Source organism: Vitis vinifera, chromosome 18 (assembly GCF_030704535.1).
Source record: "Vitis vinifera cultivar Pinot Noir 40024 chromosome 18, ASM3070453v1".
In the NCBI taxonomy this organism is placed as follows: Eukaryota; Viridiplantae; Streptophyta; class Magnoliopsida; order Vitales; family Vitaceae; genus Vitis; species Vitis vinifera.
In genome coordinates, this window is record NC_081822.1 from 25,738,619 (window position 1) to 25,752,611 (window position 13,993).

The following is a 13,993-nucleotide window of genomic DNA, read 5'->3' on the forward strand; positions in this document are numbered from 1 at the left end:
TCCATTCTCTAAAATCACTCCCAATGAAACCTCACTCCACTCTAAGAAGCCTCTCTGAACCTCTTAACGAAACTCAAGGGCTCTTGACCAACTCCTCTTCACCATGGACCACCAACACTCCCTCAAGAAAAGAAGAACTAGGAGCCCTTACCCCATAAAAAAAACCATAGAGCTAGGAGCAAAACATGAAAATCTTGAGGCCTCCTCCATAAGAACCTCTTTTGTGCTTGAGGATTGAGAAGGAGACAATGAAGAAAGGGTCGCCTCATCGAAAAACATCCTTTGATTGAAAAAATTGCGAATGAACTATAATCAAATAATGAACCAATGAATCCACATTGACTAAGCTTAATTTTCATCAATTTGACTACCGCCAGATTTTGCCACATAATATAGAATAATCCACCCAAAATACAATAATGAATTTTTATGTTTCTAACACAATCGAAAAGAGTTATTTTGGAAACCAAACATGAAATCATCATCATGCAAAACCTGGAATCCTACATTTCCTTTTCCCTTCACCTTGAAGCCATCGGAAAAATCAACCTTCACCACCTTAGCAATACAACAACTCAGCGCTTCCATCACTAACATATAGATACATGTAGTCATCCCACCTCAAACCTCTTAAGATAAGGAAAACAACATGTTGTGGTTCTATCAACCAACATGGAAAAAAATCCCAATTAATATGATCCACCTCAAGCATTTCTTAAGCAAACATCCCTAACTAAAAGTAAGAAATCCCAATTAATATGATTATAAGCTTTCTAGATAACCCACTTACAAGCCACCCCAACCTTCTAAAACATGAATCCTGAAAATTTGAAATCTTATTCAAGTGTATTCCTTGGAACAACAGTGAATCCAAAAGGAATGTTGGATCAAGGAAATGAGAAAAGTATCTTGTATGCCCAGGAAAAAGCTATAAAAAAGACATGATTGCCAATAATCTAATTAGACAATATGACCCTAGGAAGAGAGAAACTGCTAAAGGAATTTATTTATTTTATTTTATTTTATTTTTACAAATAAGCAAAGCAATTGCTAGAAAATGCAACAATAAGATGAATATGAGGAAAAATAAACCATTATAAAATTTATCATGATCATGTCCAATCCACAGTGAGCTTCCACTCCAAATTTTATTCAAGTGGGAAATGATGTTGCATAATGATTTTTTATTTATTTTTAATAATTTAGGCAATGTTACATAATGAATGGAACATAATTTCAAATATATGGTCACACATGGACAGATATAGATGCAATAGAGAAGAAATTTCACTCTTGGCCAAGATTCATATACATATCATTCCCCCTCCACTCCAAAACCTTGCTTAAAATCAATGTTTTTTTTTTTTTTTTTTTTTTGCATTATAAATTATAGTGAGCCATTGCAATTCTACACTTACTGCATATAGTAAAACTTGGCCGTCATCCATTGTTTTGAAAGACATTGACGTTTCCCTTGGCTGCAAATACAGAGGCAAGTAACACATTTCAACTATGCAGAGAATTTTTCACACAAATAAAGAAGGAAATGTGTTGAAAGTAGAGATAACTTACCACAACAGATGCTATGCCAGGGAAGAGACCAGAGCATATGATTGCACGAACCAATGATTGGTTATGACTTAATCTATTATTGGTGTTTGCATCTGCATCTAGTAAGCCAGCATCTTTTAGAATGAAGCTAAACTGTTTCCGAAGAGAATGGATAGCCTGAAGAGTCTGGGCAGAGAGGAAATTCCTCCAGCAATACTCATATGCTGATCCTTCTCTTTCTGCGTCTTTCCATCCTTCATATGCACGAACAAGAGCCATGTGGTCACTATAGTCTTTTGCAGAGAATCTAGATTTTGCTGTCCCTGCCAACTGAATTAGAGAAAGAGAAGAGTGGTTAGTTAATCAGGGCATCCATGTAGAGGAAATCCAATGCATGCATCATAGTACATAGCAATTGACATTGTGCAAAAAAAGATAATAACTAAATATCAAAAAGAAAAAACATGCTACATTTTTAGGATTAATTTACAAAAAGTAGGCCATTTGTACACCAACAAAAAGAAAGGCTTGAATCATCCCCTATGCCTTGTGAATCTCAAATGTTATGTAACAGTCACAGCGTGCAACGAAGTTTATCAGACTGAACCATAAGATTCACTGATGGATCACACAAGAGAATTCCAACATTCAGAGCATGCACTTTATTCTGCAGATATTCAATTTTTTTTTTAAAGGGTACTTATAACTGAACACTTCAAGTAGAAAGCTCTAAACCAATCTATGGATAATTTAATCTCCTAGTCCCTTCTCCTTTAAAATTCATCAATATAATCATTGCAAAAAAATTCCTTCTGCTGCCCCTCATCAAATCCAGTTGACAGCTCTCTGAAAATCTAAGTGACTTGCAACAAACCTATTTTTGAGTCTAATTGGCAGCCAAAGTCTTCCCAGCACTAGCACAATCAATTGTTTAATCCACTATGCCTCATGACAGCCATTTTTTACAGCACTAGCACGGATCCTGCTTCACCATTCAAGCTTGTCATAAACCACATCCTCTGTTAAAGCACAATAACTTGGATCTCATACTAATCCAATCTATGTCATCTTGTCTTCATCATAAAATTTTGAAGCTCCCACTTTTACCAACTCTTATAATGGCCAAAGTAAATCCTTCTCTTAAGATGTCTGGATAGTACCTTGGCACCACGGTTCAAAGTCATGTCAGCGATTGACTTGGGAGGTCTTGAGGTGCATCAGCTTCAGCATCTCAGATCAGTATTGGATGATACGCAAAACATGCTAACAGGTTACTGTTATTATCTTTACAGCAATAAAATGAGAACATTATGAAAAAGGAGGAGAAGAATAGGAATATCTGGCTGGAGTGCCATGCTGATTTTTTGGTATTATAGCATGAGGATTTTCCAAACAAGCACCTCATTACTTAAAAAACAAAACAAAAACTAAAAGACAGAGAGAGACAGAAAGAGAGAGGGAGAGAGAGAGAGAGAGAGAGAGAGGATTTGCCTAACAAGCTTCCTTCTATGTGTGATAACATTCTGTTGATTTGGCTATCCAGTAGTTCTGAGTCAAAAGTTAAAGGTAGTTGGTTATTCTAGTAGAATTCAGAATTTGAAAAGTCTTTTTTACTGAAAATTTTACCATTATAAGTTCATATACTTTTAAAACTTTTTATTTAAAATTCTATTTTGTGCAGACTCATATTTGAATCCTATTCAAAATCTGGAGAGTCTTCTTTACTGAAAAGTTCTGATTTATAACTAGTTGATTTTACTTTTAGGACTTCAGTTTTCTAAAAGATTCTATTCTCTTTTATCTGTTATTTGATTCCACAAGAAGTCCTAACCTCTTCACCACACCTTCAATTTTTCTAGGCAGTTTTAGTCTATGAGCAACATCCTCCCAAAATCTCCAATGAAAGAAAAAGATTCAAATGATACAATACCTAGTTCCAAACTTTATTCTAAAGTTTGAAAAAGGGAAGAAGCTCTTGACCAAGAGATGATTAAACCAAATTCTATATAAGAATAGCCAAGAGGCTTTGAGGAACCAATCTCACAAAAAGCTTAAAGGCACTATTTTGAGGTTTAGAAGGCAACGATCCAATGAGAAGATTACAAGAGAGAGCAGTCCAAAAAATTCACATAGTACAAAGAATAATATTTGCTAAACTGGGGCTAAAAAATAATGACTACTGCAGTAAAACATATGGCAAAAATGACTTTTATGACCAGCAAAGTACATGAGAAAGAAGAACACAATAAAATCCTACAAGTTCCAGCATGTGAAAGAATAATGAAGCCATAATGAAGCCATAAATCATGCTAAGCATGCAAGTATCTGAAACTAAACAGTATATTAAGAAACTGATATCAGGAAACAGCATGTGAACTATGGAGTAGTACATGCACATTATATCATCCCAGACTAGGAAGGAATGACAGTGTGCTAAAATGATAGGCACAGGAAATGCGAGTTGGTTTCACAAAGTTGGAAACAGTGTTGCGGGATAATTTATGGTGCAAGAAGATTAAATAACTCATGAAGCAACTTGATACTCAAATTTTTTTAAAACAATCAGGAATATACCATCTGTCATCTTGTCCCTCTTACTATGGTCTAAAAAACCCAAATCCTTGCAATCCAATCAAACTTCAACTTCATGTTAGTCAAGAAAAAGCCATGTCTCCTGGGAAATATTCCAGTCCATGACTAGAGAATGGGTTCCAGTTATCCAGAAGGACTTTTTGATATGAATATTATGTAACGGGCTTAAGATTAGGACAATATCTTATATCTGTCAAAAATCAATGGTATATGCACCATCTTCTTTAAATTAGGTATTGAGTGATGAAAAAGTTTTAGCAAAATGAAGTTATTCTGGATCTTGGGTAAAGTTTGGTCAAGGGTTCCACTATTGAGAAATACTAGGCATAACAGCTATGCCAAACAATAACAGGATTAATAAATGACTTCTTATAGTATTTTACTCAAAATTAAGGTCTCTTAATGGAAAGCCCTAGGGATTTTGGTGCCTCCTCATACTTAGAGAAAAATTAAGGTCTCTTATATTGAGAAAAATTGCTGCCTCTTTGTTTCTGCCAAGCACACTTCCACTGGATTCTAATCACATTTCAATATCATTTTCCCATAAAGTTGACATGAAATAGTACTCATGACACAAGTTTATATTCGTAGGTTCAACTGTGTTAACACAAGATGAAAATCCACTGCATGAATGAAGTTGATGGTATAGTTGTTAAAAACTTACTATACGAAACATTTATTATGGAAATTGATACATATCGTAATCTTTACTGTATCTTATGATACACCAACAGTTTACAATATAATATGTGATACAATAATATATACACCTTCAACTATTTTTTGTAATTTTTAAGAAAAATAGAATTCAAAAATTATTTTGTTGAAAGAATTGTTATATTAAGTGTTTAAATATACAAAAAGGTTATAAATTGATCATCAAAGAGAGAGAGAGAGAGAGAGAGATGTAAAATAATACTATATGAAAAGTTATATTCATGTTAGCAAAGGTCATAATGTAATATAGGTAAATTTATTCTTACAATGAACATTAGAAAATTTGCATTTAAATGGATTGAATGTTGACATTGAAAATGATGGTGATTGGTAAATAAAAACTTTTATTTATTATTATTATTACTATTATTATTTGGAATGGTGACAATCATGAAAAGTTGGAACTTTGGAGATGAATCATAAAGACATATGAACAACAAATAAAATGCATATGTATAGTTAGAATTTGGAACCAGAAAATCAAATCTAAAAATTTAAAAAGTTTATTATGTTGATTTTGTGATGAACCTATTCATTAAATTCATATTTTTAAAATTGAACTTGTTGAGAGAGAGAGAGAAAGGAGAAAAACCTTATTCACATTCATTGTAATCTCTACTTACAATTGAGAGATATATATATACAAGGCTAGGAGTCCTAACTACCATACATGTGACCTATATTAACAAGGAAAGATAGTATACTATACATACATTATATTCAACACTCCTCCTCAAGCTGGAGCATATACGTCATATGCACCAAGCTTGTTACAAATATATTTAATCCTAGGACCTCTGAGAGATTTAGTGAAGATGTCTGCTAGTTGATCATTTGAATTGACAAAACTTGTAGCAACACATCCTGATGCGATCTTCTCTCTAATGAAATGACAGTCAACTTCAATATGCTTGGTCCTTTCATGAAAGACTGGATTGGATGCAATATGTAATGCGGCCTGGTTATCACAGATGAGTTTCATCTGTTCATCCTTTCCAAATCTCAACTCCTGAAGAAGATGTCTCAACCATATGAGTTCACATGTTGCCAAAGCCATAGCTCGATACTCGGCTTCAGCGCTAGATCTGGCCACTACATCTTGTTTCTTACTCTTCCAAGATATTAGATTACCTCCAATAAAAACACAGTACCCTGAAGTGGAACGTCTATCTGTGGGTGAGCCAGCCCAATCTACATCTGTGTAACCAACAACTTGAGTATGACCTCTGTTCTCGTACAATACACCTTGGCCTGGTGTACTTTTGATATATCGAAGAATACGGATTACGGCATCCCAATGGCTATCACATGGTGACTGTAGGAATTGACTAACAACACTCACAGGAAAAGAAATGTCTGGACGAGTAATGGTGAGATAGTTCAATTTACCTACGAGCCGTCGATATCTCCCGGGGTCTCCTAAAGGCTCCCCCTGTCCTGGTACAAGTTTGACATTCGGATCCATAGGTGTGTCTACCGGTTTACAGTCTAACATACCGGTTTCTTCCAGGATATCTAAAGCATACTTCCTTTGGGAAAGGACCACACCAGAACTGGATTGAGCTATCTCAATTCCCAAGAAATACTTGAGTTTCCCCAAGTCTTTGGTCTGAAAGTGGGTAAAAAGATGTTGCTTTAGTTTCTGAATACCATCCTGATCACTGCCTGTAATGACGATGTCGTCCACATAAACAACCAGATAAATACACTGCCCCAAGGAGTTATGATGATAAAAAACTGAATGGTCTGCTGTACTGCGAAGCATGCCAAACTCTTGAACAACAGAACTAAAACGGCTAAACCATGCTCGAGGAGATTGTTTCAAGCCATATAGAGAGCGGCGTAACCTGCACACTAAACCAGACTCCCCCTGAGCAACAAAACCAGGAGGTTGCTCCATATAAACTTCCTCAGCAAGATCACCATGAAGGAAGACATTTTTAATATCCAACTGATAAAGAGGCCAAGAACACATAGCAGCCATGGACAGAAGCAAGCGGACAGAAGCAATCTTGGCAACAGGGGAGAATGTGTCACCATAATCAGAACCATAAACTTGAGTATAGCCTTTAGCAACTAAGCGGGCCTTAAGGCGATCAACCTGACCATCAGGACCAACCTTAACTGCATAGACCCAACGACAACCAACTGTAGATTTACCAGAGGGTAAAACAACAAGATCCCAAGTGCCATTAGAGTGCAGAGCAGCCATTTCATCCACCATTGCCTGTCGCCAGCCTGGATGGGAAAGAGCTTCATGGGTGCTCTTTGGAAGAGAAACAGAGGATATAGCAGAAACAAAAGCAGAATAGGGTGAAGATAATCGATGATAACTCAAAAAATTGTAAATAGGATGAGGATTACGAGTAGAGCGAGTACCTTTCCGAACAGCAATGGGTAAGTCATTAGGAGAAGGCAGAGCCGGGGCAAGTGAAGCCGAAGGGATAGGAAGTGAGTCAGCAGGTGCCTCAGGAAAAGGGAGAGGAGCAACGACACGAGGGCGACGATGATAAACCTGAAGTGGTCGAGGGGGCATAGCATCAGGTGGGGAGACAATGGAAATGGGCAAGACTTCAGAAACAGGAAGAGACTCAGAAGTGGTGGAAAAGAATGGTGAGTCCTCAAAGAAGGTGACATCAGCGGAGATAAAGTACCGATGAGTCTCAAGGGAATAACAACGATAACCCTTCTGAAGTCTGGAATATCCCAAGAAGAGGCACTTCATGGCTTTGGCGGAAAGCTTGTCCTGTCCAGGAGTGAGAATATGAACAAAGCAAGTACAACCAAAGACACGAGGAGGAAGGAAATAAAGTGGTTGGTCAGGGAAAAGAAGGGAGTGAGGAATCTGATCGTGTAAGACAGAGGAGGGCATACGATTAATCAAATAACAAGCGGTAAGAACAGCGTCCCCCCAAAAACGAAAAGGAACATGATTATGGAGGAGGAGAGTACGAGCTGTCTCAACAAGATGTCGATTCTTGCGTTCAGCTACCCCATTTTGTTGAGGAGTATGAGCACAAGAAGACTGATGAAGAATCCCATGATGAGACATAAACGAAGTAAATTGGGCTGAAAAATATTCCCTGGCATTGTCACTGCGTAACACACGAATAGAAATATTGAACTGGGTTTGGATTTCAGTATAAAATTTCTGGAAAATAGAGAATAACTCAGCTCGATTTTTCATTAAGAATAACCAAGTACATCGATAATAGTCATCAATGAAAGTGACAAAATACTGAAATCCTAAAGTAGACGCAGTCCGACAAGGACCCCAAACATCAGTGTGGACAAGCTCAAAAGGAGACTTTGCCCAATTATTCAAACGCTTTGGGAACGAGACACGAGTATGTTTCCCAAGCTGACATGACTCACACGGAAGCGACGACAAAGTGGAAAAACGAGGAACCATCTTCTGGAACTTGGAGAGACTAGGGTGGCCCAGACGATTGTGAATGAGGAGAGGAGCATCAGTGGAAATGCAAACTGCAGGAGATGAATCTGAGGTGAGGTGATAGAGGCCTTGAGACTCACGTCCTATGCCAATCGTCTTCCCCGTACTCCGGTCCTGCAAGGTCACAAATTTATCAGAAAAGGTAATAGAGCAATTAAGAGTACGAGTGATTTTGCTGATGGAAATAAGATTAAAAGGACATTCAGGAGTATAAAGGACAGAAGTGAGAGGTAGAGAAGGCAAAGGAAGGGCCAAACCAATACCTTTAGCCACAGTTTGGGAACCATTAGCTAAGGTAACAGTAGGTAAATCAGAGGTAGTAGTAATAGAGGAGAAAAGATCCTTATTACCAGATAGGTGATCAGATGCTCCAGAATCTAGAATCCAGGGTCCAAGAGAAGATGTGTGGGTAAGGCAGGCAGAGGCATTACCAGGCTGGGCAACAGAGGCAATAGAAGCCTGAGATGTCTGAGATGCGGAGGAGCTCGGAGGCTGAGGCAGCGGAGAATCAGAGGACTGGGCCATATGGGCAGTGCGAGGAGGTCTTCCATGTAACTGATAGCAACGATCGCGAGTGTGGCCAAGTTTATTGCAATAGGTGCAATGAGGACGTTGGCCTCTACCTCGGGTACCACTGCGTCCTCCTCGAGAGGTAGTTTGAGAAACTAACACAGAAGAATCTGAAGCGCTATCAGATGGCAAAGTCTGAGTGGACGAGATACGGAGGAGGCGAGCAAACACATCATCCAAGGACGGAACTGATGAACTACCAAGAATCTGATCACGAATAGGCTCAAGATCCGGACGGAGGCCGATAAGAGTAAGGACCATGAAGAACTTGTCAAGCTGTGTTTGTTGAGCCCCAACATCAGGAGTAAGAGGCATCACAGTCAAGAACTGCTCCTTAAGAGAGGCAATCTGGCCAATATAAGTAGATAGATCCAAGTCCTGTTGGCTGAGATGGACAATAGCAGAAGCCACCTTATAAAGACGCTGGATATCATTCGTGTATAATCCTTTGGCCTGAGTCCAAAATTTAAAACAAGTTTTATAGGCCTGAAGATGAAGAAGAATTCGGGGATCAACCGATTGCCATAATACACTACACAACTGTGCATCTATCTTCCTCCACTGTACGCGGTCGACCTCAGGGATATCTGCCTCCTGTGTAATCAAGTGATCCTCATATCCTTGACCCATAAACCAAAGTTCAACAGAGGCAGACCAGGAAAGATAATTTTCACTCCCAACTAATTTCTCCGAAGTAATCATAGGAGATCCAGATATGACAGAGGAAAAAATGGAAGCTTTAGTAGCCATATCCACTTATCTGGAGAATGAAGTATGTTTGGATCGAAGAGAGCCCTAATACCGCTTCAGATTGCAGCGTGGCACCACCGAAAAAGGGAGATGGCCTCAGATCGCGGTGTGGTACCACTAGAAAGGGAGAAGAACACTTCCCAAGGCACGTGCAGGGATTGGAGTGGAGAAAAAGTGGTCGGAGCTTCGCCGGAAAGACTGTTTGGAGGGCCGACGGAGACAAAAATCCCCAAAAGAGGTACGTGCAGGGCTCAGATGGGAGAACCAGGGAGGTGGGAAGGCTGATCGGCATCAGGCGAAGCTGGAGGAGGAGGCGCGTCGCCGGAAAAGCTCTCACGCGCCCCCACGCGCCGGCGCGTGAGATTCAACCGCCGGCCGGAAAATTGCGCGTGGCCGGCGCGTGGCTGCTCTTTTGGTGCTGGTGCCTTCACAAAAGTTGGAGATCTCCTCCAGGCGCTCCTTCTGGTATGGTCGGTGTCGGAAAAATAGGTCGCCGGAAAATTTCGCCGGAAAATTTGCCAGCGGTGAGTGGTTTCTAACGACGATCCAACTGACCGGAAAGTATTGGGAGATGGGGAAGGTGACCAAAAGGAAACACGGTCACCGGAAGGTTTCCCGGAGTTGATGACACGGAAAACAGGAAAGAATTAGGTTTTCTTCCTTGGCTCTGATACCATGTTGAGAGAGAGAGAGAAAGGAGAAAAACCTTATTCACATTCATTGTAATCTCTACTTACAATTGAGAGATATATATATACAAGGCTAGGAGTCCTAACTACCATACATGTGACCTATATTAACAAGGAAAGATAGTATACTATACATACATTATATTCAACAGAACTTTTTAAAACCCTAGTATTTAATATCTTCATATGGCATGATATGGTTTAGCTCTTTAAATCCAACTATCTTTCATAAAATTGGTTATATATTACCCTTTAATTCATACTTCAAATATATAAGCACATGTATGCATATTTTTTGTATTTCTTTTTCACTATATACAAAACGTACAATACACAATATGATACAATACACGATATAGAAAAATAGAAAAACAATGCATGATACATTTAATGAGTTTAACAACTATGGCTCATTGATGCGCTATAAGGTAACATGTTCGATTTTTGTACTTACATCCTTCTTGTCTTGAGGCAAAAGGAAAGGATCCTTGACACTAAGTCCAGCCACAATTGTTAGAATAGGATCAAAGCAACGGAAGATAGTGCCCATGATTAGCATTTTCCCAAGCTTGGGATCCACTGGGAGCATTGATAAATACTCACCTGATTAAAACAAAGGACAAACCCATCAATTTACAACACCAAGCAACCAATCATACATTATGGGCATAAGAATTATAAAAGCATTTATTCTATAATACAAGATTAGCAGGCTAACCAAGATTTGTAAGATTTTCCTTCTCATCCAAAGCTCCAATCATCTTCAGAAAATCAACAGCATTTTGGACCTGTCATGCATTGAAGATCTCAGCCTCTGCCAATTTACATAGTGTGAATTATAAAACAAGAGCAAAAATGTAACTAAAGAAAAAATTATGTAATACAGTAGAAAACAGGCAAACCAGGTTCCTGCAAGTGCATCAACTATTGATTTGTATCAGAAACCCAATTTATATGGTACTAACTCTATTCCTGAATGACCTTTTGTAGGATCACATTGTGCAAAACCAAATATCTGATAAGTTGTCTTCCTCACGCCCCTCAATCTGATATTACAATTCTCTTTATCGAAATTTTGAAGCAAAAAATTCTAATTCAAAGCATTATATAGATTGGATTGGATAAAACTTAGTCTCTTATAGCATGTTCACTAAAATTTACAAGAAAGAGAATCAAAATGGGGGGAAAAAAAGAAAGGAAAGAATCAGAATCAGAATTCTATTTATATATATGTATGTATGTATGTGTGTGTGTCTTTACCATAATGTCCTTGTATATACCAAAAAAATTATAGTACCACTTTTTTTTTTTTTTAATAGGTAAGATCAAAAAGTATAGAAATAAAGAGGAGACACCAAAACAGCGCCTCCAAGTATACAGGAAGTATATAGTGGAGGCCTAAAGGCTCACCTAAGAGGGAAAGGGAAAAAAACAAAAACCATCACTTACCCTCACTTAGAATCTAACCAATCAATGAAGCTAACAAGAGAATTAGGGCTCATATGTACAGACACCCTAGACTAAGACCACAAATTACATACAAAAGAATTCTTCAGCCTTTGGACCAATAACTCTGCATTATCAAACGCTAACAAGTTCCTTTCCTTCCACATTGTCCAAAATATGTATAAAGGGGCTACCTTCCAAGACTTTTTGTGGACTTTACCCACAAAGGAGCTACCTTCCAAGACTTTTTGTAGACTTTACCCACAAAGGAGCCATGCCACCCAAGGAGAGTCTCCTTAATCGAGTAAAAGAGAACCCAAGTCACTCTAAATAGAGAAAAAAACAATTGCCAAAGAATCCGCGTCTTTGCACAGTGAAGAAGAATATGATCGACAGTTTCTTCACAGGAGTGGCAAAGAAAACATTTGTTTGCCAAAGAACACCCCCCTCCCTTTAGATCTGATCCAAGGTTAAGACTTTTGCCCCAAATCACCTTCTAAGTGAAAAAACTCATCTTAGGTGGCACATAAGAACTCCAAATGATGCTGCTTAGGAACAAAAGAGGGTCACTAGGCTCTAAAACAAAATAAAGAGATTTGACCGAAAAGTTCTCACTCCTCGAGGCTGTCTAAATCACCCTATCTTCCACATCCCTATGTACCCTCTTTGCATGGAGCTTCAACAAAAAGCACTCCACACTTTCCATTTCCCAATCATTAAAAGGGCCTAGAGAACCAAGGGGTTCATCCACCCCCTTCTCCTTCAGGGTTCCAAACATCCGTCACCTAAGTTTCTTTAGACAAGGATATGGCAAATAAGGAAGGGAAGGAATCACAAAGTGGCTCATCACCACACCACTTATCTCTCAAGAATCCCCCTCTCTAACCATTTCCCACTTGGAAAGACAATCTATTGCTTAAAAGATCTCACTCTTTTCTTATGGCTTTCCACAATCCAACACCATACCTATCTCTCATCCCATGGGATCGCCACCCCCCATCATCTTCTCCATACTTTTGACTAATGACTTGTTTCTAGATAGCCTCTTTTTCATTGGCAAAACGTCAACTCCACTTGTACAAGAGGGCTTTGTTCATCATAGAGAGACACCTCACACCCAAGCACCCTTTCTTTCTCTCCAAACAAACCATTTTCCACCATAGGTGGGGTTTTTGCACAAGAGCCCCACCACCCCAAAGAAAATCCCTCTGAATCTTCTCCAACTTCAACCTAACCTGCCTTGGCATGCAGAAGAGAGACATGAAATAGATGGGCATACTAGAAAGAGTACTTCAAATTAAAGTGAGTCTTCCTCCTTTCGAGATATACTATCTTTTCTACATGGCTAACCTTTTGTGAAACCTTTCTTCAACCCTATCCCGAACTACAACAAATTTGAAAGGAGCCCCCAAAGGAAGACCCAAGTAACACAAAGGGAGACTACCCACCTTACACCCCAATTCCAAGGCCAAGTCATCTATGTTTACCCTCCCCACAAGAATTAGCTCACTTTTTTCCAAGTTGATTTTCAAACCAAAACAAACCTCAAACCACATAACAAGCCAACTGAAAAAGGTCATCTGGTCCTGCAACGCCTCACAAAACACGAGAGTATCATCGACAAATAATAAATGAGAGATCTGAATCCTAACACCACCCTTGCCTCTCACCTGCCACTGAGAAAGATAGTCGTCACTCTCTGCCCTTTTCAAGAAACAACTAAAAACCTCTATGACAATCACAAATAAATAAGAAAAGAAAGGATCCCCCTGTCTCAATCCCCTCGAACTTTGAAAAAAACCGGTTGGGGATCCATTGACTAGAACGGAGAACTTTGCTGTTGAGATACACCATTCTATCCATTTCAATGTTACATTTTTAAGAGATTATACTTTTTATCTTGCCAAAGTAAGAGAGAATACTTTCTATCTCGCAAAATGCACGAGACATTTAGAATTAGCCATGCAAAAATGTTAACCACCAAAATTATTAATATTTTATTATTATAAATAATAGTTAAGAAGATGATATCCTTAATCTTCTTTACAACCTCTAAATTTGATAAATGATTATTAATATTTACATCATAGAATAAATATAAAAATAGTATTCATTAATTTACTTTTCATGTTCTAGAATCTCACTAATTTGATTTTATTTAATGTATAAGTGCCTTCAATTTATTGTGCCAACGAAATTAAAGTAGGCATCTGGTGCATGAATG

The 13,993-nt window shown here is 38.5% G+C and overlaps 1 protein-coding gene across 2 annotated transcripts in view; it reads right to left on the reverse strand.

Annotated features, from left to right (window-relative positions):
- Positions 1-13,993, reverse strand: part of LOC100251493 (DExH-box ATP-dependent RNA helicase DExH3) — a 75,892-nt gene that overhangs the window by 10,845 nt on the left and 51,054 nt on the right. For both annotated transcript variants that reach the window (XM_002269751.5, XM_010666899.3), the window contains exons 13-16: positions 11,042-11,111; positions 10,778-10,926; positions 1,573-1,881; positions 1,419-1,478 (exon numbers count right to left, since the gene is read on the reverse strand). In XM_002269751.5, the coding sequence (XP_002269787.1) occupies positions 1,419-1,478; positions 1,573-1,881; positions 10,778-10,926; positions 11,042-11,111 (588 nt within the window). The remainder of the gene's footprint in view (positions 1-1,418; positions 1,479-1,572; positions 1,882-10,777; positions 10,927-11,041; positions 11,112-13,993) is intronic.